The sequence below is a fragment of the Sebastes umbrosus genome, chromosome 12 (genome assembly GCF_015220745.1).
Source record: "Sebastes umbrosus isolate fSebUmb1 chromosome 12, fSebUmb1.pri, whole genome shotgun sequence".
NCBI classification, from domain to species: domain Eukaryota; kingdom Metazoa; phylum Chordata; class Actinopteri; order Perciformes; family Sebastidae; genus Sebastes; species Sebastes umbrosus.
In genome coordinates, this window is record NC_051280.1 from 1,862,799 (window position 1) to 1,887,328 (window position 24,530).

The 24,530-nt window shown below is 44.1% G+C and overlaps 1 protein-coding gene across 1 annotated transcript; it reads left to right on the forward strand.

Moving 5' to 3' along the window:
* LOC119499453 (protein NLRC3-like) lies at positions 1-24,189 on the forward strand. The gene is made up of 10 exons (XM_037788774.1): positions 1-59; positions 996-1,073; positions 2,681-2,771; positions 4,159-5,960; positions 10,229-10,402; positions 12,748-12,921; positions 13,529-13,702; positions 14,349-14,522; positions 19,632-19,637; positions 23,672-24,189. Exons 1-10 carry the CDS (start codon positions 1-3, stop codon positions 23,691-23,693), a joined length of 2,754 nt encoding a protein of 917 aa, XP_037644702.1. The 3' UTR covers positions 23,694-24,189.
* Positions 24,190-24,530: the final 341 nt, after the last annotated feature.

Genomic DNA, 24,530 nt, shown 5'->3' on the forward strand with positions numbered 1-24,530 from the left:
ATGAGTGATTGTGTGGAGGAAGAGGAGGACAGAGCAGAGTCTCTAGTCTCTGGCTGTCTGTCTATGAAGATTGATCAGCCTAAAGGTCATACTCTGAACTTCAGTAATGAACCTGGACCCTCAGAGTCAAAGTAAGAGAGCTGCTACTAACTCATTAATAGGACTCATTTTTAGTTACCTCTGACAGTACCATGTTTTCTGTTGATGTTGTGTTTGTATATTCAAATGTCTACACAAATGTATTTGCCAACTAAAATTGAACAGACTTCATTGAATAAACTCTTGCTCTTAGTATCTGTGACAGCTGTCAGTCACCTAGAGAAGATGTAATCTAATTTAAGAAAACGGCTAACTTTTAAACCGTGTTATTGTTGACAGTAGCAGTAGTTTGTGTATTTAGAGCTACCTTCATGGCCTAAAATAGATAATTCATCAAGGATTCAAGCAGTATGAATAAAATCATCTTGGTGTTTGCAGAGTTCAGTACAGACCGAGAGCAGAGTCTCCAGTACCCAGCTGTCTGTCTATGAAGAGTGACCGGTCCAAACATCGTCCTCTGAACTTCAGTAATGAACCTGGACCCTCAGACACAAAGTAAGAGATACTACTAACTCATTTACATGACTAATTTTTCAGCTTCTCTGCCAATGTTTTATGTGATTTTGTTTGTATGTTAAAGTTTCTACTGAAGTTTATTTGTTAACTAAAATTTAAACTTTTTGTGACACAGACAAAGCTAAATCATTTGTGCCATCTTCCTCTTAGTATCTGTGACAGCTGTCAGTCACCTAGAAAAGATGTAATCTAATCAAATAGGAAGGCTACAAACTTTTAAACCTCCTTATTATTGACAGTAGCAGTAGTTTGTGTGTTTAGAGCTACTGAAATGGCTTTGTCATCAGAAAATGTAACAAGGATTCATGTGATATGAATAAAAGTCATTTTGGTGTTTTCAGAGTTCAGTACAGACAGAGAGCAGAGTCTCCAGTACCCAGCTGTCTGTCTATGAAGAGTGACCAGTCCATAGATGATTTTCTGAACTTTAGTAATGAACCTGGACCCTCAGACACAAAGTAAGAGACTGTTTTTACTGTAAGCTGACCTGGTGGGGCATGATGCATTGAGACTAAAAGATTTATATTCCTGATGCAGAACTATTAGTGCAGATACTCTTTCAACCTAAGATGGATCACACACAAACTACTGATGGTATTTCTGTAGCAAAACACCTGAGAACCTCCATTTTACAATTTAAAATCATGTTTTCATTCAGATCCACTGCAACAGGAAATAAACACATTTGGAATGTTTACGTTTACAACTATGAAATGATCTAAAGATCTGCGACTATTCAAAATCTGGAAGAATGTGCTTCAAATGTGTAATTCATTTTCAATTTCATTTGTCCTCAAAATATTTTGTTGGTTTGACTTTTCCTAAAATCAGCTGTTATGACCTACTGGGTGTCATCTTGAATCAGTGCACATCATAATTGTGCAACATGTGGTGAAAAAGCATTTGTAGAAAATATTTGCTCACCTTGATCATATGTGTTGATGGTTTGTTCTTTCACTACGTATGCAAAATTTGCTGAAGGAAAAATCTGCTCAAAGGGTCCACTTACTAATCATTCAGAGCTTGCCGTTAAAAGCTTTGGACTATTTGTAAGTGGTTCTTTGAGCTTAGATTCTCTGCACCACATATTGTTTCTGAAGGTCAGGAACAAACATCTTTGGTGAAAACGTATCTGCTAACAAAGACAAATTGCATGAAATGGTCAAATGTAGATTTGTACTACTTCTGTTTTTTAGAATATTTGAGTTCATGCCTTCATTTGTTAGTTGACAGTAGAAAGTGGCAGAAAACATATTGACATTGAAAAAAGTAACACCAAGAACACCAGTGTTACATGCTGTGTGTCTTAGACTGCTGGTCTACCACTACTACCACTACTTTATTACTACTATATTGCAAATGTTGAAATTCTATACTCCATTCATATCACCACTGACAGGCAGTCACTGTTGACCGTGATGACGCTGCCACCTTGTGGTTTCCCGGGGCGTCCTCTCAATATGCGCGTACATGAGCAAGTTGCAGTATTTTTTCCATCATGATATACAGCCTCCAGAATAATATCAATGTTCTAAAAATGTCCGTTGTTCTCCTTTAATAAAAAACTCATCATTTTCTGCAGCTACTTCACTGTATAAAACTTCCATTAAAGAGAGCTGATTATGTCCTTTACTGATTCACAGTCACTTTGGGCAGTTTAGTTTGAATTAGTTAGGTTTGAACTGAGGTTAGAAGTGATCTAAATATTGAGGTAGACCAGCGGTCTAAGACACACAGCATGTAACGCTGGTGTCCTGGTGTTCCTAGTAAGAATAGAATAATATCAATGTTTTAAAAACTGCCGTTGTTCCTCTTTAATAAACAAACTTCAGCCAGATCACTAAATGTTTAATAAGACAGTCAGATAGGAAAAGAAGCTAATTCTTGTTAATTAAAGCAGGAGAGTTAAAATAAAGGAACATTTTCATTACAGACTGAATGCTGAATTCAAACAGAAAAGCAACACAACTATAACTCTTCCCTGTGACAATCTGAGCTTCAGTTTCTTGATATTGTTCAAGAACAATCAACAAATCATTTTAGTTATAAAGTAATGTCTCCACAGAGAAAAGAAGAGGAGTCATGCTTCTGTGGAGGAGCTGATGTCCAGATCCAGAACAAGACCTGGACTGCAGACAGCCAGTCAGACCAGCACTGTACATAGTAAGCATGTAGCTCTGTCAGATGATGTCTTCATGTCTGGAAACAGGACTTGTTGTTTTAATACACTGACTATTGTTGTGACAACTGTTTAAGATCTTCTCCATCATACATATCTGCTCTGTATCACTTGTACTTTGTTCTCCTTTGAGAGAAAATCTGAACCAAAAGAAAACAATTATATATTTTTATGTTTTGTTTTTATGATAGCACTCCATCTTTGCATTAACCAATCAGAATGATGTTTGTTCTCCATCTGCATAGATGCAGATGGAGAACTATTAAACTGTAAAGCAACAACATCACTGTTCTATCACAGACAGACTGACACACTGACTGCCAACAGCCAGACAGCAGCCTGAGACACAACAAGAGCCACAGACTTTGAACAACAGCCCACATAAGCTTTCCTTCTAAAGTCTCCTTCTTTAACTTAGAAACACACGTCTGGTCCTGCAGAGCGACACGTTGAACAAGCAACCAAACAAACACCCACTGAGGAAAGGTGCACTGCTAACATCAGTTTTCAGGCTACAATAGAGTGATAATTATCTAGTCAGTTGCAGCACATTAAACACCTTAAAAAGGGTTAAGATATAATATCTAATATCAACATTGGTTAGTTTAGATGTTTAACATGGTCCTGTCACTTCAGTTCCTCTGCTAAAAAAACACTGTCTGCACTCAGCTGGTAAGTTTCAGATTTCAGCACATTTGTTTACTTTGTCTTTTGCTGTTTTCTGTTCTGCGTTGTGCCAAGCCATGAATACATGCACTTCTACTGCAGGAAAACCGAACTGAGCTGTAGTCACATCAGAGGTTTATTTATTTACTGCTGAAAACTCAACATTTCCTTCTGCTTCACATAATAGTCCTCCACCAGCGTGGGGCTTTTATTTTGAAGCAGCTATAGGAAATGCAGTTTATTCGTCAACGAGAGTCACGGTTCTTTGTTAGAGGTGCTATTCAGTAAATACAGGTCTACACAACATGACATGAACATATTCCGCATTATTTGATCAGTTTTAAATTGTACAGGGAGGTAGGAACAGCCACAGTGAGCTGTTTAGATGAAGAGCTGCTGGCGAGCAGCTGAGGCTCCACCTCCTCTGCTGTCAATCAAACATGTACACCAACACACAGTCAGAGGCTGAGAGAAAAATGAGCATTTCTGATGTTTCTCTTTAAAAATATAAACTATTAACAATAAATGTAAAAATCAGGTTTACGTTAGTTTTGACTTCAAGAAGGGATGATGACTTTATAACCTTTACTTCTTTATATGTTCTTGTATTGATTATTTTCATATTGGCATCGGAAATAATATGTTTCTTTGTTTTGTCTCAAACTTGTCTCTCTCTTTCAGCAGATAGTGGTCTGCAGGATGTTGTAGATGAACATAAGATCAGTCTGAGGAGGAGATGTGAATGTGTGACTGAAGGAACTGATGAAACAGGAAGTGGAACCCTCCTCAACAGGATCTACACTGAGCTCTACATCACAGAGGGACAGAGTGAAGAGGTTAATACCCAACATGAGGTGAGTCAGCTTGAGACAGCTTCCAAGAAGAAGACCCTCCATGATGCTCCAATCAAGTGCCATGACATCTTTAAAGCCTTACCTGACCAACAGGGACACATCAGAGTCGTTCAGACGAACGGCGTCGCTGGCGTTGGAAAAACCTTCTCAGTGCAGAAGTTCACTCTGGACTGGGCAGAGGGCTTGGAAAACCAAGATGTCAGTCTGGTGATTCTGCTTTCATTCAGGGAGCTGAACTTGATCAGAGATGAGCAGTACAGTCTTCTCATGCTGCTCCGTGTTTTCCATCCAACATTACAGAAGGTCACAGCAGAGAAGCTCACTGTCTGTAAAATTCTGTTCATCTTTGACGGCCTGGATGAAAGCAGACTTTCACTGGATTTCAAGAACAATAAGGTTGTGTCTGATGTCACCCAGAAGTCATCAGTCAACGTGCTGTTAACAAATCTCATCCAGGGGAATCTGCTTCCCTCAGCTCTCGTCTGGATAACTTCCCGACCTGCAGCGGCCAATCAGATTCCTCCTGCATGTGTTGACAGGGTAACAGAAGTACGAGGCTTCACTGACGCCCAGAAGGAGGAGTACTTCAGGAGGAGAGTCAGTGATGAAGAGCTGTCCAGCAGAATCATCTCACACATCAAGACATCCAGGAGCCTCCACATCATGTGTCTAATCCCAGTCTTCTGCTGGATCACTGCTACAGTTCTGGACCACATGTTGACTACAGACCAGAGAGGAGAGCTGCCCAAGACCCTGACTGACATGTACTCACACTTCCTGGTGGTTCAGACAAAGAGGAAGAAGCAGAAGTACGGTGAGGGACGTGAGACGAGTCCACAGGAGCTGACGGAGGCTGACAGGGAAGTTCTTCTGAAGCTGGGGAGGCAGGCGTTTGAACATCTGGAGAAAGGAAACATCATGTTTTACCAAAAAGACCTGGAGCGGTGTGGTCTGGATGTCACAGAGACCTCGGTGTACTCAGGAGTTTGTACAGAGATCTTCAAAAGAGAGTGTGTGATCTTCCAGAAAACAGTCTACTGCTTTGTTCACCTGAGCATTCAGGAGTTTCTGGCTGCAGTCTACATGTTACACTGTTACACAAACAGGAACACAAAGGTACTGGAGGACTTCCTGGGAAAAAATTATGTTCATTCAACCCTGGATGACTTCCTGAAGAGAGCCATGGAGAAATCCCTGAGGAGTGAAAATGGCCACCTGGACCTGTTTGTTCGCTTTCTTCCTGGCCTCTCTCTGGAGTCCAACCAGAGACTCTTAGGAGGTCTGATGGGTCGGACAAAGAGCTGTTCAGGATGCATCCAGAGAATCGTCGACAACCTGAAGAGGATGAACGTGTTAGTTCCACTTAACAGAACATATGAAACCGAAACCTCTCCTGACAGAAGCATCAACATCTTCCACTGTCTGACGGAGATGAACGACCACTCGGTACATCTGGAGATCCAAGAGTTCCTGAAGTCAGAGAACAGATCAAAGAAGAACCTCTCTGAGATCCACTGCTCAGCTCCGGCCTACATGCTGCAGATGTCAGAGGAGGTTCTGGATGAGTTGGACCTGAAGAAGTACATGACATCAGAGGAGGGACGACGGAGACTGATTCCAGCTGTGAGGAACTGCAGAAAAGCTCAGTAAGTCCAGATGTGATTAACTTTATAAATCAGTGTAGATTCGTAGTTTAGTTTTTCAAATATACACACTATATATTATTCTTAAAATGTAATATCCTTATAAGTGTTCCACGTGTTTATTGTATTTTGTCACAGATTTTCTTGAGCTGTTTCAAATGTTGAGTTCAAAAATGTTTCAGTAGGTTGTGTTTCTAGCTGTCAAGTTAATTGAACACACTTATTCTATTTATTTCTAATAATTGTTCAATTTAAAATTTTTTTCTTATTAATCTTTCTGGCTGATGGAGACGACATGTGAACCTGGTAAAACAAATTAAAAAATCAGCTGGTGGAGCGCTGGGTCTAACCGGTGTAACGGCAGCAACAGAACGTTTGCTGATCCGGCGGGGAGTCAGGGCGGTCCTGGGATTGGAGCCGTGGTGCTGTGGTTTGCAAGGGCTGAATTTGAGCTAACTGCTAACTGGGGGTACGTCTCCTGGAGCTGCCGCACACTCTACTCCCGGCGGAGCAGCCTCCCGGCGGCGAGGAGGACGAGGCAGGGCGGCGAGTCGATTTCTCGTTTCAACTTCTTCTGATTTAATCCAGACGGTGCAGTGTCCGTTCAGAGCTTGTCTGTTCAGAACGGGCCGAATGCTTGCAGCTTTCTCGTACAAACTTCCCACTCGACATTGTGCCTCCTTGGATCCTGAGCAATACACCTGCCATGACATAGTTGCGTCACACACCCAAATCACGGCTACTCACGGTTAGGAACACCGGTAAAATACACTCTGTTTCACAGGAAAAAACAGACCCCGGTAGCTGTTACTGACAGTCAAAACATCGGTGAAATACACTTAGCGGAGGCAATCTCCAAATAGGTGTATTAGTTGCTTGCTTTGACATAACCACCGCGGTTATAAAGTAGAGCATTGATTTAATTATCAGAGGTATTTTCCTGGAGGTAACGTTATTAGTGTTATTTGTTAGTATCAAGTCTGACACCGGGGAAATACCGTCTTACTCACGGGTGAAAAACACACACAGGTCACAGCTTACTCACGGTCACACCGGTGAAATACAATAGAAGTGGACAACATGCTGGACTCAGTCTTCAGAGCCCTGAAGCCCCGCCCCCGCTGCTACATAGAGTGCTGGTCGCTTGTTTATTCAAAGTTGAATAATATTGAATGCGTGTCCAAACTGCTCCATCCTTCTGGTTATCACTACAGTTTATTTTTTGACCTCTTGCTCCACCAGCATCAAAGTTATAACTTCCTGCTCCAGCGGGATCCCAATCCTGATGGCGTCCTCTAAACCAGAGCATTGCACACACACGCGGCCCTGTGGTCGCTCATCAACACAACTCACAGCTCATATTAAACACTGTCATTCTTAAAGTATCGGTACTAACGGGGAATCACGATACCTTTCTAGTATCGGTATAGCGTGCAACACTATTGCATGAGCTGTTCTTAAGATATGCGAAGGACACACAGACAGAGATTCCTTGTTTTAAAGTCAGATAAACAAACTATCAAAATGCACACAGACCCTGGGTGTATTATTGACGAGCCCTCGGTGCAGCTCTACTTCTTGGTCCTCTCTTGTTCGACTGAGGGTAGACTGGACGCTACAGTGACTCACTATAGCTTCTCGAGGTACAAGTAGGCTAGTACTACAAGAAAGTCAGGGCTGGACCTTGCTGGTTGGCAGTAGATATCTCTGCAGCACAATACATTGATGTATTTGACATGACGTCAAAACTGTTACTTCTACATATTCTTTTGATAATGATAATGTTAATTTTTATTTTCAAACTGAAATTCTGGCCAGATCTTACATGTTGCACCTTTAAAGAACCTGGATCAAAAACTAATTTCTGTTGCCTCCAAACTGCTTTCCACTGTATTTATTCTATTTTGTAACTGCTCTGTATATATTCTGTTTTTTATGTCTTTGAAGCACTTGTTTTTGAAAAGTGCTGTATAGATGGATTCTTCTTATTACTATTGTTCTTCTTCTTCTTCTTATTCTTATTGACTGAGTATGTAACTTTAGCTGAAGCAGCCACTGTGGCCACAAGTGACAATTATGGGGTAATGTTGAATGCTATGCTAACAGTGATTTGGTAGCACAAGTGGAGAATATTCATCAAGTCAGTGAAGTGATTCAGTAATGTCAGTTGCACAACAACATCAATCTAAAGTTTTAGTTTCTTTGAGACCAGCTCTGCCATGTCTCGTTTCGTCACCCCAAAAAAACACATGAACTCTCTAGTAAACAAACCTCTTCCACCTCCCTTCCACCAGCCTCGGCTCACGGTCTGTCGGACACTAGTGGCTCCGTTAGTCTGTTTATAAGTAAGGGATAATGTACAATGATGTGGGATAATGTGGGGATTCTTTCACAACAATGACCGAGCCGGTCATTGTTGTGAAAGAATCCCCAACACCCTGAAGGGGATTCTCTCACAACAATGACCCACTAGCTGTACATTATCACGCTTATTACAAGGCTACTTACTGAAGAAATCAATATTTTGACACAAAAACGGTCCGTCACAATCTGACATCAGAACTGCGCCCATAGCAACGGTCTGTTATAAAGAAATTACAGATCGCAGAACGTCATGATTGATCAATCAGAATCAAGTATTCAACACAGCTGTGTAATAAACAAACATAATATCATAATATTACGTTAATCACATTATCATATTGCTTATTACCTCCGCCAAGGCCGAAGGCCTAGGAAGGTTATGTTTTCACCGGCATTGGTGTGTTGGTTTGTTTTTTGTCTGTTAGCAGGATTACTCCAAAAGTTTGCGACGGATTTGAATGAATTTTTTGGAGAGGTGGGGTCTGGCACAATGAACAATCCATTAGATTTCGGTGGCGATCCGGATCGTGACCCCGCCTCCTTCTGAGAGCAGAGAGATACGTGTGTGGATGTGTGGCAAGACTTTGAGGTGCAGCGGCAGCTGCTGTGCATCCACGGTGAGAAGGAACGAACCGGTAGATGATGGATGAGAGACAACGTAGTGTAACGTTATACAGACATAATAAGGCTGCTGAATGAAGGAAGCATCCGCCGACACGTTACACGGAAACACACCGTGTTAATAATAAGCCGACCACTTCACGGTACAGCCAGCTGTGAGCTGTGATCTGTTTTTAAAGTCACGCATCTTGGCGGCGGTCTGCGCTCTCCGAGTGCCATTCTAGTTAATAATGCAATACAGGCTGGATTTAGCACTGTGACTCTTTTGGCACAGGTTGTTGATGTAGGCTACGTTTTAATTTGCCAGAACGTTGTTATGTCTGTATAATGTTACACTACATTGTCTCTCATCCTGTCTACTACCGTTTTTTTCTTTCTCACCGCGGACGGCCAGCAGCTGCCGGTGCACCTCGATGTCTCGCCACTCATCCACACATGTATCTCTCTGCTCTCAGAAGGAGGCGGGGTCACGCGTCATCACCGCTTTATAAGTTATACTGCGCATGTGTTATACCCTGTGGTCTTGATGCTCAGGCTGATCGGAATCCATCCAGATCATGATTCGGATTGCCACCAAAATCTAATGGATTGTTCATTGTGCTACACTCCACCCCTCCAAAACATTTCATTCAAATCCATTGCGGACTTTTGGAGTAATCCTGCTAACAGACAGACGGACAGACAGACAGATAGACAAACCAACAAACCAACAAACAAACCAACACCAGTGAAAACATACTTGGCCTTGGCGGAGGTAATTATATAAATGTTTATTTATGTACAGGTCTATTATTATTACGCGATTTGTTTCATTCCTCTACCGTTTGGCAGCAGTCACTGAATTTTGCCATTTATGGACGTGAACCTGACAGCAGCAGGTAGCTAGCAAAGATCATCTTTCTCAACTGTATTATTATTACTTATTTACTGAGTTTTAAAAATGCTTTTCTAATGAAGAAGGCCTCATGCTAACTTTGTGGAGACAGACCTGGGATCAGATCACACTGTCAGTCTGGACATTATGGAAGCCTAAATGTAACTACTTTTTCTCTCTTCATCTGCAAGATTAACGAAAAACAAAGATTAAAAGTCTGCAGAATTGAGAGAGTGATGAGAAGTATTGTTTCATGTCAAACAGTGAGATAAGATTAGCTGAATGCTGATGTGAAAAGCAAAATGTTACTCAAAGAAGTATATATCAAACTGTTTAGTCATCAAATGCATGAAGTATATATAAGCTGTCCTCTTTCATAATAACATATTTTTTAATTTTTGTGTCATGACAGACTTTCAGACTGTGGGATCTCAGATACTTACTGTGAAGTTGTGGCCTCAGCTCTGAAGTCCAACCCCTCCCATCTGAGAGAGTTGGACCTGAGTGTAAACAACCTGGAGGATTCAGGAGTGAAGCCAATCTCTGCTGGACTGGAGAGTCCAAACTGTAGACTGGAGACTCTGAGGTCAGTTCACTGACTGTAGCTTATGTAGTTTGTACACACACTCTCTACACACTGGCTCTCCTCCAGATGGCTCTAGAGAGGGACTTTCCGCGTATTCGCGTCGGCCACCGCAGCTCTCCAACACACTTGGCACACAGGAGAGGCTTCAGTTGGTTGCAATCTCCTCACCTCACCGCTAGATACCGCCAGATCCTACAAACTGGACCTTTAACCACAGACCTCATTTCAGGCATCTAACTAAAAATCCATACAAGAAAAACCCATTGACTTCCAGACGAGGGAACAGGAAGTGCTAAAATGCTAACTAATTTCTGGGTTTTAGGACTCATTCCAAGCCCCCAGGAAGAGCGCCGGTCGTCAATCCCAACTTTCGTAGTGGCCGACAGCGGCTTCTGTGTCAGTCACGTGATGCATAGAGCCCAAAAATACTTTTTCCCATAGACTTAGATTGGGAAAGAGACGTCTGTAATTCAGCGGATAAATTTTTTTTAGGTGAATCAACTTCCCTGAACGAACACTCTAATAACCCTTATTTAAAAAAATAAGTTTTTAAAGTTGTAAAACGCACTAATAGCTGAATCCAGAGTCATTTCCCTTCCTCAGTTCATGTGAATGAGACCCAGACTGAGGCTGGAGCGCACGCCGTGACGATGGCTTGATGTTGGGACCCCGTGACCGAGTCATGTGACCGAGTGGACGCTACTGCCCAAGATCCGGGTACTTTTCCAAACGGAAGTTGAGCCATTTAGGCTTCATGCGCCACTCAGCAACTTTCATAGGAATGAACGGGCCCCCGCCTCCAACGCTGTATCCAGTTCTTTTAATACATCCATGACTCATTCCTGTAGCAATCTATTTGAACATGTCTAAAGGTGCAGCACTCTTCAACAAACACGTATTGCACCAACAGGCACATAAGTGATGATTATGAACGACACCATCAAATTAGAGGTTTCTATGGTTCTAAGTTATTCACAGGTTCTTTTTGACAGCAGATCTAACTGTGCTCTGTTTTCATGTCAGCGTTTTCTAATTATTTAAAGCCGCAGACATTTCGATTGCATCAAAAACCAAATAAATATTCTGCATCAGAAACATCTTTGCAGGTTCTTTTTTTTTCAAGTCTATCTCCATACAATACTCACATGTTCATATGTACATTCAAAGAGTTATTTATGTCAGTCATCATTCCCTCTATCTGTGAAGCAATCCCCATATAACCTGAGTGTTACGAGATGAGGACAAAATCCAGTCTTGTTCTAAGTATAATGATCTGTAAAGTTGATCTTAAACTAATAGGAGTCTTCAGCAGTCTGAGGTAGATGTATTAGGGCTGGGTGACTTGGAGAAAATCAAATATCACAATATTTTTGACTAAATACTTTGATATCGATATTGCAACGATATTGTAGGATTGACCGTGCTTTCACAAAATATTTACACAATGAGATTTTTGATAAATATTCATCAGTAATGTGGATCTCATGACAAAGTGTAATTGACAAATAATAGAACAGCTAGAACAGTCTGGTAAGTTCAGATAATTACATCACTTTATTGTAATGTAGCCTTTAAAACCAGGAAAAGACAACACTTATGTCATATTCCGATATTCCGATATCCAAAATCTAAGATGATATCTCGTCTCATATCACAATATTGATATAATACGGATATATTGCCCAGCCTTAGTATGTATCCAGTCAGTATGTTGTGTTTGACAGTTTCCTTGTTGACCTGCAGGAGGATTAGTAACTCAAAGAGGGAATTTGGTACTAAACAGTCTGTAACTTTGGTAAAAAAATAGGGGCGGGAAAAAAAATCGATTCACCTGTCTATCGCAATTTTGTCTTTACAATTTTGAAATCAATGTTTTAGTGCCAGAATCAATATATTTGCTCCATCTGAGTCTATGTGGAGGTAGAAGGAAGTTATCGCTTTTATTGTTGTAGTCTGAGTAACGTGACGTCATATCCTTTCCAACCAAAACGAGCCGCAGCGAGCTGAAACAAGAAAGTATAAAACGTTGGAGGGTCAGCGTGGATACGAGCTGAACCCTCACATGTTAAATCCAGCGTGGTAAACACTACACATCCAGTAAAGGATGGAAACACTTTGGGTTTCACACATTGCAGGAAAAGCAGAGCTAGACATCACGGCTAAAGCTACATGCTAACTCTGTCATGAACAGGAAACGTTATCGTATCGAGGTAACCTGCGGTCGAGCCGTCTGTCACTCTCATCTCCGTGGTCAACGCTACAACTATAGAGCACCCATATAAACCTGAACACATCTGATTTGACTATTAAGTGATTTTTATCTTCATCATTTATTCTTTATTCAGATTGATGTGCTGCAAGTTGTCAGAGATCAGCTGTGCTCCTCTGGCCTCAGCTCTGAAGTCCAACCCCTCCCATCTGAGAGAGCTGGATCTGAGCTACAACAAGCTGCAGGATTCAGGAGTGAAGCTCATGTGTGGTTTTCTGGAGAGTCCACACTGTAGACTGGAGACTCTGAGGTGAGACACCATTTTTTACTTGTGTATTGAGATTAATATGATGTGAAAGTTGTGGTGACACTGATATTATACTGATCCACACTGAGGGCCCTACAGTATCTTACACCCAGCGCAAAGCAGCGCATGGCACTGACGCAGTCGTCATTTTCATGTCCACGTTATGTAGGTAGCAGATGTACTTTTGCTGATTTTTTTGTTACCTGATTTTCTTCCCTTTCCCTCAAAATCCATCCTGACATCTTTGGAAACTTTGAAATCTTGAGTTGAATCTTGAATCAACTTCTGTGGTTTTTATTTGTGTTTGGCTGCTCAACATGAGTTTGTATCAATAGATCCACTGGTGGAGCTGTCAGAGTTTAAGAGGTGAAGTCACTACGTCTTTATTGAAGTAGCAGCACGTTGTCATTAATATTAATGAGAGTTCTGTTTCACTGTTTGTATTTTACAGTTTTTAACCTGCATCCTGTTGGCCTCAGGTGTTTGGAGTTTACATTTTCTAAACTTCTACGTTCTAAACCTTCTTCAGCTCTGAACACATTATTAAACATTGAATGATTTCAAGCAGGAACGTTGTCTTCTAAACTTACATAATTTATTCTTTATTCAGATTGAGTGACTGCAGTTTGTCAGAGATCAGTTGTGCTTCTCTGGTCTCAGCTCTGAAGTCCAACCCCTCCCATCTGAGAGAGCTGGATCTGAGCTTCAACAAGTTGAAGGATTCAGGAGTGAAGGTCCTGTGTGGTTTTCTGGAGAGTCCACACTGTAGACTGGAGATTCTGGGGTCAGTTCACTGACTCTCTGTTACTGTTATAGATCTTATATGTTTAATTAACAATTGAACCTAATTTATGTACAAACATATCTTACATCCATAAAGTTGTTAATATCCTTTTCTTCATATTTTCATGTTTCTTGAAGTAAATTTAGTCTGCATTCACAAAAGACTTGTGTTTCTTAAAGGAAGTGTAGAAAATGTCCACTGTTAGTTTTTAAAGTAAATGAATGTTATCATTGTTGGTAAATGGTCACATCTGGATACAGAAGATCCTCTGAACTAATATTGTTTTTTACATAGATCAAGTTTACTTCATGAAGTAGAAATATTTCTCTGGTGTCTGATTGTTTCAACATATTCCACAAATAATGTCTGATCATTGATATTGATCCTTCAGCACACACACATAGATGAACACAGAGATCAGCAGCACGTTATTGATGTGTGTTGACATGAATAGGTGAATGAACGTTGTGGTGATATTTGGATGATGTCTGTAGAAGGCTGATATTATGATGATCCACAATAACACAATGACAAAGTCACTCTACTCATTTTAGGGAAAAGATCATTGATTAGGACATAGTGATGTTAAGCTATACATTTAAATGATATAATGATTTTTTATCTTCATCATTTATTCTTTATTCAGATTGAGGAACTGCAATTTGTCAAAGATCAGCTGTGCTTCTCTGGTCTCAGCTCTGAAGTCCAACCTCTCCCATCTGAGACAGCTGCATCTGATCATCAACAAGCTGAAGGATTCAGATGTGAAGCTGTTGTCTGATCTTGTGGAGAGTCCACACTGTAGACTGGAGACTCTGAGGTCAGTAGACAGTCGGTCCATGCTGGTTTCAGCAGTATTGTTGTGATGTGTTTCCAGCCAATCAGATCAGCCATAAGCTTGTTGTGATCATGTATAGAGACAGTGGTCCTCATCCATCAAACTGTCGTACCATCAAATCTGATCAGAAAGTCTTTGTTCTCTCATTGATCAGTTCATATCTGTCACAGCTCTGAGATCAGTGTGACTGAAGCCTCAAATCACTGGCTCTTATTTCATAGAACCATGGTTACATTTAGTAACCATGATGTGGTCTGCCCAAAGAGCTATTAAAGGAGGGTAACGGGATGAGGGTGTGGAGTTTTAGTGTCTCTTGTAACTCGTTCCAGTCACTAGGAGCAGCAAACTGGAATGAGTGACGACCAGAGGAGGTGCAGACTTTAGGAACGACCACACTGATGAGTTTGTTAGAAGATAAATTGTGGTTACTGTTGGAGATATTGAGTAGTGAGCGGAGATATGGAGGTTGGTTTTGCCAATGATAGTTTTATAAATGAACTGTGTGCTGCATCAGTGACTGACAGCTGATGAAGGGAGTCTGTAAACACTGATTCATGACTTCTGTTCTCTTCTTCTCTCATCAGCTGGAAGATGTAGTTGTAGGGACCTCACGAGACAAAGAGCCTTGGCCTACATGGGAAACCAGAGACCTGATCACAGCAGGGGACCTAACTGCCCATCTTTTAAAATGTCGCATCTACATGTGAAATTTCATTTTGAACCCAAACAAGGACCCCCATTGGATGAGGCTAACAGGAAATGTGGGGTCTTTCCGGTGAAACACCCACTTTTCTCACAGGAGATATAGGCACGCTCACCTGAATCTCAGCCCTTTCCACTGCGACTCACGTTGCTCCAGGAGGTACCCAACGCTGCGGCGTTCACCTAAAGACCGAGCCACATTTTCTGACCTCGCTGGACGAGTTAAGATAATGTTGTGTCCATCAGACTTTGATCCACATCCCTGCAGAAGGAAGACTACAGCCCGGCTTCACCAAGGAAGCCGAGGACAACCGTTCTTCATCAAAGGAAACGAGCGCACCGCCTTTTCCTTCATTTCTGGCTGCTTTCCCCTCCGCTGCCACACGGAGGTCCAGCCCGCCGTTCATCAGACGTCCAGACCACCATACCTATAGAAGGAAGACCCGGATCCGCGTCCTTCACCAAGGAAGAGACGATCGCCCCGCCGTCTTCACATCAGCTGCTTCCATCCGCTGCCACACGGAGAGCCAGCCCTGCCGTTCTTCCCCCGCTGACGAGCATCATAACGGCCCGTTATTGTCCGAGCCAGCGCGACGCCGCCGGACCAACTAACGACGATATACTCCACTATCGCTCCGAAGAAGCGATTCAAGTAAGAGGCTTGTGTCTGGGCAGAGACTAGTGAGACTGTATATTCCAATAAGTTAATAACTATTGTTGATTTATCCTGAACGTACGGACCGCCGAGTCCGTCTGTTGCTTTGTTTATTTAACTTGCTTTGCTTGTTTATGTTGCTTTGTTTACTGTTGCTGACTGTCTGATTACTGTGTGCTCCTTGTGTTAGCTCCTGCCAAACGTGAAGATCTGTAGCTGTAGTTTATTATTAAAAGACCAGTGCACGGCTGACTAACGAGCATCTGAGTAATAATAACCCAGCTAGTACATCTCTCGCGCGGCAGTTAGGATTCCTGCTGCTGCGGTGTTTACTGTTTTGACTGTGATACTGTTTTCAGGCGCTCCCCGCCTTTCTTTCCTCCACTTCTACCACACACAAACAAACACTTTGCCGACACGCGGGATCCCCGTCCCGTTCGTACGCAGTCGGTAATTTCCGTGGCGCTTCCGCCACCAGAGCACCTCCTCCCTCGTGACGTAACCACTTCCGTGGTGACGCCGCCTCGGGGTTTCCCTTGCTCCTCCCACACACGCACACACGTAGATACGCCTCCTCACGTTCCCACCTTACTGATCACGCGGGACTTTCACATCCCGTTTGGGCGTGGTCTGTAACGTTCGAGCAACCCCCTCCCTCGCGTGACGTAACTGCTTACGTGGTGACGCCACCGTGAGCGTCCCCTCTTGCTCCTCCTACACTCACACACACATAGACACGCCTCCTGACATAGGCTCACGCCATTACCTTACAGGACACGTGGGGGTCACACCCCCGTTCGTGCGTGATCTGTAACGTTCGAGCAACTCCTCCCTCACGTGACGTAGCCACTTACGTGGTGACGTCCACTTAGGGCGTCCTTTGCTCCTCCCACACCACACACACACATAGACACTCTTCCTTCACACCTCAACACATACACATTTGCATTCACACACACATCTCTCTCTCTTACACACACATCCCTCTCTCTCCAGCACACACATTTTCTTTTGCTTTTGTGTTTTGTTTAATTCTAGTTTAGGGCTTAGAGCTGCATTGTAGAATATCCATTTGTTTATTAAAAGTGTTGTTAATTAGTAATTACTGCTGTGATAAAATATTGATTTAGATTAATGTTGTTAGAGTGTTTATTATTGATTAAGATCACTGTATGTAAATAAATGGTCTTATTTTAAATAGCAGTTGTCTGTGTTTATTGTGCATTCATATTGTAATAACGGCTGGTTATGAGAGTTAGTGTTCGGATTCACCCTTCGCTATTCACCTCCTAAGTGTAAAGTAGTGTTAAAATACTGGCCTTTGGAGGGAATATATCCCCTTATGAGACTGGATTAACGTTTGGTTATTGGTCCCTGATTCCAGGGTGGTGCCCCGTTCATTATTAATGTTGATTAATAATTCTTATTAATAATAATAATTCTATGAATATTATTTATTAAATTAGCTAATAACCAAACCTGTTCCATTTGTAAATCCCTTACAAATGGTGCCCCGTGTGAGGCTCTCTGATACCAGTTATTGCAATATTCATGTACAATAATCCAGAATAGTCACTTTTGATTTATTAATTTTTCAAAATTTTTGAATTTTTCAAAAAAAAATTTGATTTTTGAAAATTAATTTTCTTTTCAGGATTTGTCAAGCATATAATCAGTGTGGACTGATTAAGTGTGTATTAGTGGTTCGTTTTGTCTTATTTGTTTTTTTGTGGAATCCCTAAGCCATTAACATAAGCTGTTACTGACTAGAGGTGCTAAAGTGACTCATTAACATCCAAAGGATTTGAGTAACACTTGAGCCTGATAGCTTTAACAAATCTAACACAGTTTTGTAATCCACAGGTCGAATCCTCTTACCTGTGCATTTTTTTTTTCAGCAACATAGTATCAACTTTATATCTCAGGGTTATAGTTTACTAGCTCAGCCAAATGAGTAGTAACGACACCCGTGAGTTAGGAGCCGAGACTCCCCATGAGTCCAGCGATCCAGGCCTGCAGGATGCGGTCGCTGGCCTCCTCAAGCTCTCCCTCGAGGAGAAAGATTATCTTAATAGCTACAGTGCTAGCACTGTAGAAAGTAAGATAATAGAGCTGGTTGAGTTTATCAACCAGCCGACCGGGAAGCCACAGCGCACCGTCCCGGATGTGCTCGGTCAACTAGTCTTGTTGTATGACCGCAAAGCGCAGCTGCAAGCTGCCGAGCACCAGGCGCAGCTCCAGGCTGCAGAGTGCGGTAATTCCAACCTACAAAGGGAGGTTCGGGATTACCGTTTCGAGGTCTCCCGAACACAGGAAGATCGTGCTCGGCTGCTGGAGGAGACTGACGCCGCGTATGCGCAGCTTCAGGCTGCCACGCAGGAAGCAGAGGCCAGAGTTAAGGAGGCACAAGCCAGACAGGTAAGTACCGCTGCTAACCTGTTCTCCTTAGAATCACCTGACTCAGATACGGAGAACGTTTCTGCTGTTAATCCATCCAGCCAAACCCTTGGCTGGACCCCATCTAACCCCATCACTCGTGATGGTCACCGTGCCCAAGTAGCGGCCCGCCCGATGGACACAGGTTCACTGCCCTCCAGAAGTGTACCCCAATCCATCCAGAGCCGTGCTACTTTGCGGTTTGACCTATCACCACCTCTATTCCGGACAGGGGTAAGTTACTCACGAGAAGCGAGTGGTTTTAGATCCTCATACGCGGACGATCGCTCAACGTCACGTAGCTCGCGACCTAACCCCAACCGGACTCCGCCCCCTGCACGAAGGAGGAGCCATCGTCCTTCCCGCTTTGGTGACCCAAGCGACTACGGGTCTTCAGATGACTCGGACCGTTAGTTACCCGCCCCGAAGTCATGGCCTGCGTACCCATCAGCTTGAGTCCCTGGCAAAGGACATTGAGCGCTTTGATCCCAGTAGTCGGACCAACATCGACGACTACCTCAGGGAGATCGAGCGCTGCCTTCTTGATCTACCTCACGCTTCGTCACGTGAGGAGCTAAAGCTTGTGTGGAAGACTACGGCTAGAAGCGTTCATGTCTTCATGGAATCCTTGGCACCACAAATCAGAGACCGCTATTCAGCCCTCTGTAATGCCCTACGAGAGGAGTATTCTCCATATACGGATCCAGCTTCTGCCACTCTCGGCGCTTTCGCAGTAATGCATAAAAAGCATGAGTCCCCGAGAGACTATTACAGACGCCTGAGAGCCGCTTACTTTCAGGGACGTAGCGCCCCGGGTCTGGAGGAAGAACAAACTTTCAAGTCCCTGTTCCTGCACAACCTCCACGAAAGTGTGCGTTATGATGTCACGATGTCCAGCAGGTCAAACAACCTCAGCATGCATGAGATCAGGAGGTATGCGCAGATGGCCTGGGAGACACAGACACGCCCTGTTAAGTGGCAAGAAGACGACGCCGCCCGTGTCCTGGGGATTCAGTCCTCTGAGAGCAATGACCTGACACTCGAAGGCAACGAAATGCCTCGTGCTTGGGAAAATGCCAGGGTGACTTACCAGGGATGCCAACCACCTCGCCAGTATGGTAGCCAACCACCTCTCCAGCATGGTAACCAACAGAACCAAGGGGGTGGTAACCAAGGTTACTTCCACAATCAGGCCAGGCCATGGCAACCTGATACCTTCCAACCGAAGAGGTTTCAGTACGACCAAAACCCCAAGCAAAGAGGTAAGTATAATGATGCAGTCCCAAACCCCCCCAGAGGGGAGGGTTGGCAAGAAATGGAAAACATGATTCGAAAGTGTTTCAAGGAAGCGATGAGACAGTTTGGGACAGCCAGTCAACAACCAGCGCTGCCGGACACTCCAAAGAAGTCCGACGACAGCCCCCCACCAGTATGACATGGCCGGATCCCATTCTCTTCTACCACCAAAGTTTACGTCGTAAGCTGGAGAAGGGAACCAAAGGAGCCCACGTTGCTCCCTGGGACCGCCACACCGAACGTACCGCAACCTCCATTCTTGACCTCCTTGGCAACCTTGTCCGCAAGGATAATGCCACACACATATACACCTCAGTATTCATAAGGAGCTGTATCAGCACCCTTGATCCGCTTGACTCCGGTTTTGAACTAAACCTTATGTGTTCCAACACTTGGGTTCCATCACTCTTCCGGGGATGACTCTCGTGCATCCCATTTGCATCTGCACTCATGATGCAGAGCCCATGCTCATCGGTCAGACGGACAAGCCGCCGTCATCCAGGAGTCCAGAGGACCCCCACCGATGCTCATGCCTTTTCCAGAACCTGATCCAGGTTCTGATCTTTCCTTCTGGATCCACACGGACCAGATAACCTTAAGCCTTTTGCACTTCCAGGAGAGAGGGCAGCCTCCACACCCGAAAGGGGGGGGGGCAGTCCCCACTCTCAGAGGAAGAGAACACACCCATGTACACCTTAGAACACCACCAACCATTGCCTACCACGATGACGACCCGTCTCTCTACCTCATTCCCAACCTGAACATGTGTGCCAAACAAAGGGCATACACTGGGTTTGCCCGAGCAACCCCTTTGTTCAAGATGTAACAAGCTACCTCCGCGGCCGGAGAGTGACACTCCCGGACAAAAGCGCCACGGTAGTATGACCATCAGGGATGAGACCACGGAGACACGGGTGGAACGGGCTGGCAATCGCTGGCTTGTGAGTACATCGGCCACCGAAGCCCTATTGTGTCATGACCGCCATGATACAGCCACTAAACTAACACTACCTAACCAGACAGTGTTTTTAACAATTCCATTGAGAGCTACAATATACATCGATGACATTGTCCTCCATCATCTCAACCCCGACAGACATGACGTGGAGATTGAGATCATGGACGCGTTCAGAGGTCACGACCTCACAATAGGCGACACCCTTCAACAGCAGCTTCTGGCTGAAGGGACTAAATTGGTTCAGTTCAGTCTCAAACCGACTGGACTTACCACCACATTTTCATCACATATGAATGGGTTATCGTCCTATCAAGATCATCCGATGAATTGGATAGCCCTGGTGCTTTTGCTTGGTGGTTGGATCATCACGGCCATCGCTGCACACAGCATGTACAAGTACATCCAGACACTACAGGCCAAACTAGATTAACTTCTGTTTGTGTCACCAAGCGTCATACATCAGCCATCAACCACACCTCTAACTGGCTCCACCCCTCTCAAGGAGTAAGTTGGTTAACCCTAACCCTAATTCTTTCCTCCCTCTCTGAGCAGCAAAGAATGTGATAAAATTGGTGTTTCCCTCAGGTTGAATGATGTATAAATGTAAAACAATGCAACAAGCTATAGATAAGTCATCTGCCCAGATACTAGAGCCTCTGTAAAACGTCATGCGCTGAACGGCATGGACTACTCCAACCCTTTCCCACTCAGGAATATGGACTGTAACCCTCAGGTTACCATCACCTACATGGACTGTTCGGCCCATTCATGCTCTAAAGACCGGGACCTGCGTCCCACTCTTCAGAACAAAGGGGGACTGTAGGGACCTCACGAGACAAAGAGCCTTGGCCTACATGGGAAACCAGAGACCTGATCACAGCAGGGGACCTAACTGCCCATCTTTTAAAATGTCGCATCTACATGTGAAATTTCATTTTGAACCCAAACAAGGACCCCCATTGGATGAGGCTAACAGGAAATGTGGGGTCTTTCCGGTGAAACACCCACTTTTCTCACAGGAGATATAGGCACGCTCACCTGAATCTCAGCCCTTTCCACTGCGACTCACGTTGCTCCAGGAGGTACCCAACGCTGCGGCGTTCACCTAAAGACCGAGCCACATTTTCTGACCTCGCTGGACGAGTTAAGATAATGTTGTGTCCATCAGACTTTGATCCACATCCCTGCAGAAGGAAGACTACAGCCCGGCTTCACCAAGGAAGCCGAGGACAACCGTTCTTCATCAAAGGAAACGAGCGCACCGCCTTTTCCTTCATTTCTGGCTGCTTTCCCCTCCGCTGCCACACGGAGGTCCAGCCCGCCGTTCATCAGACGTCCAGACCACCATACCTATAGAAGGAAGACCCGGATCCGCGTCCTTCACCAAGGAAGAGACGATCGCCCCGCCGTCTTCACATCAGCTGCTTCCATCCGCTGCCACACGGAGAGCCAGCCCTGCCGTTCTTCCCCCGCTGACGAGCATCATAACGGCCCGTTATTGTCCGAGCCAGCGCGACGCCGCCGGACCAACTAACGACGATATACTCCACTATCGCTCCGAAGAAGCGATTCAAGTAAGAGGCTTGTGTCTGGGCAGAGACTAGTGAGACTGTATATTCCAATAAGTTAATAACTATTGTTGATTTATCCTGAACGTACGGACCGCCGAGTCCGTCTGTTGCTTTGTTTATTTAACTTGCTTTGCTTGTTTATGTTGCTTTGTTTACTGTTGCTGACTGTCTGATTACTGTGTGCTCCTTGTGTTAGCTCCTGCCAAACGTGAAGATCTGTAGCTGTAGTTTATTATTAAAAGACCAGTGCACGGCTGACTAACGAGCATCTGAGTAATAATAACCCAGCTAGTACATCTCTCGCGCGGCAGTTAGGATTCCTGCTGCTGCGGTGTTTACTGTTTTGACTGTGATACTGTTTTCAGGCGCTCCCCGCCTTTCTTTCCTCCACTTCTACCACACACAAACAAACACTTTGCCGACACGCGGGATCCCCGTCCCGTTCGTACGCAGTCGGTAATTTCCGTGGCGCTTCCGCCACCAGAGCACCTCCTCCCTCGTGACGTAACCACTTCCGTGGTGACGCCGCCTCGGGGTTTCCCTTGCTCCTCCCACACACGCACACACGTAGATACGCCTCCTCACGTTCCCACCTTACTGATCACGCGGGACTTTCACATCCCGTTTGGGCGTGGTCTGTAACGTTCGAGCAACCCCCTCCCTCGCGTGACGTAACTGCTTACGTGGTGACGCCACCGTGAGCGTCCCCTCTTGCTCCTCCTACACTCACACACACATAGACACGCCTCCTGACATAGGCTCACGCCATTACCTTACAGGACACGTGGGGGTCACACCCCCGTTCGTGCGTGATCTGTAACGTTCGAGCAACTCCTCCCTCACGTGACGTAGCCACTTACGTGGTGACGTCCACTTAGGGCGTCCTTTGCTCCTCCCACACCACACACACACATAGACACTCTTCCTTCACACCTCAACACATACACATTTGCATTCACACACACATCTCTCTCTCTTACACACACATCCCTCTCTCTCCAGCACACACATTTTCTTTTGCTTTTGTGTTTTGTTTAATTCTAGTTTAGGGCTTAGAGCTGCATTGTAGAATATCCATTTGTTTATTAAAAGTGTTGTTAATTAGTAATTACTGCTGTGATAAAATATTGATTTAGATTAATGTTGTTAGAGTGTTTATTATTGATTAAGATCACTGTATGTAAATAAATGGTCTTATTTTAAATAGCAGTTGTCTGTGTTTATTGTGCATTCATATTGTAATAACGGCTGGTTATGAGAGTTAGTGTTCGGATTCACCCTTCGCTATTCACCTCCTAAGTGTAAAGTAGTGTTAAAATACTGGCCTTTGGAGGGAATATATCCCCTTATGAGACTGGATTAACGTTTGGTTATTGGTCCCTGATTCCAGGGTGGTGCCCCGTTCATTATTAATGTTGATTAATAATTCTTATTAATAATAATAATTCTATGAATATTATTTATTAAATTAGCTAATAACCAAACCTGTTCCATTTGTAAATCCCTTACATAGTGATCTCTGTGAGAGTGTGTGATCAGAAAAGTGGATGTGTTGAGAGGATCAGCTGTGTCCTAATGATCCACAGAGGTTCACCACCTGGACCTGCATCTTATTTTATCTTTTTTTTTTATTATTCATTCATATATTCTGAACCCAACATGCCTCTGCAGAATAGTTCAGTTTATGACAACATAACTGTAGATTAACACATTTAAATAGATCTTTCTGCTTTGCTTTGTGTCGCAGCTCCACTCTGTGGAACGATGGAGTTTTGCTGTTTATTTCCACATATTTCTAAATAACAGTGGAAGTTAATAAAGTTGCCATATTAAAACCAAGCCCTCAGGAAGAGCGCCGGGCTTTGATGCCCATTTCGTAGTGGTCAAACGGCGGTACTACAACTTCCGTGTCCATCACATGATGCCATCGGGCCCAACAAGACTTTTTCCAATATACTTACATTGGGAAAGAGACGTCTGTAACTCAGCTGATCATTTTTTTTTAGGTAAATCAACTTCCCGGTATGAACACTCTAATAGCCCTTATTTAAATCATTAGGTCCTAAGAGTTGTAAAATGCACTAATAGCTGAATCCAGAGTTATTTCCCTTCCTCCGTTCATGTGAATGAGACCCAGACCGAGGCTGGAGCGAGGGCTGGGAGGAGGAGTTAAAGGAGCGAGGGCCGGGTGGAGGAGTTAAAGGAGCGAGGGCCGGGAGGAGGAGTTAAAGAAGCGAGGGCCGGGAGGAGGAGTTAAAGGAGCGAGGGCCGGGAGGAGGAGTTACAGGAGCGAGGGCTGGGAGGAGGAGATAAAGGACCGAGGGCTGGGAGGAGGAGTTAAAGGAGCGAGGGCTGGGAGGAGGAGTTAAAGG

Excerpts from the sequence above, each read along its gene's own strand:
- LOC119499453 (XM_037788774.1), top strand. The coding sequence starts at position 1 with ATGAGTGATTGTGTGGAGGAAGAGGAGGACAGAGCAGAGTCTCTAGTC. Across the intron at positions 1,074-2,680 it reads CCTGGACCCTCAGACACAAA|AGAAAAGAAGAGGAGTCATG; the intron begins GTAAGAGACTGT and ends ATGTCTCCACAG. Across the intron at positions 12,922-13,528 it reads TGTAGACTGGAGACTCTGAG|ATTGAGTGACTGCAGTTTGT; the intron begins GTGAGACACCAT and ends TTCTTTATTCAG.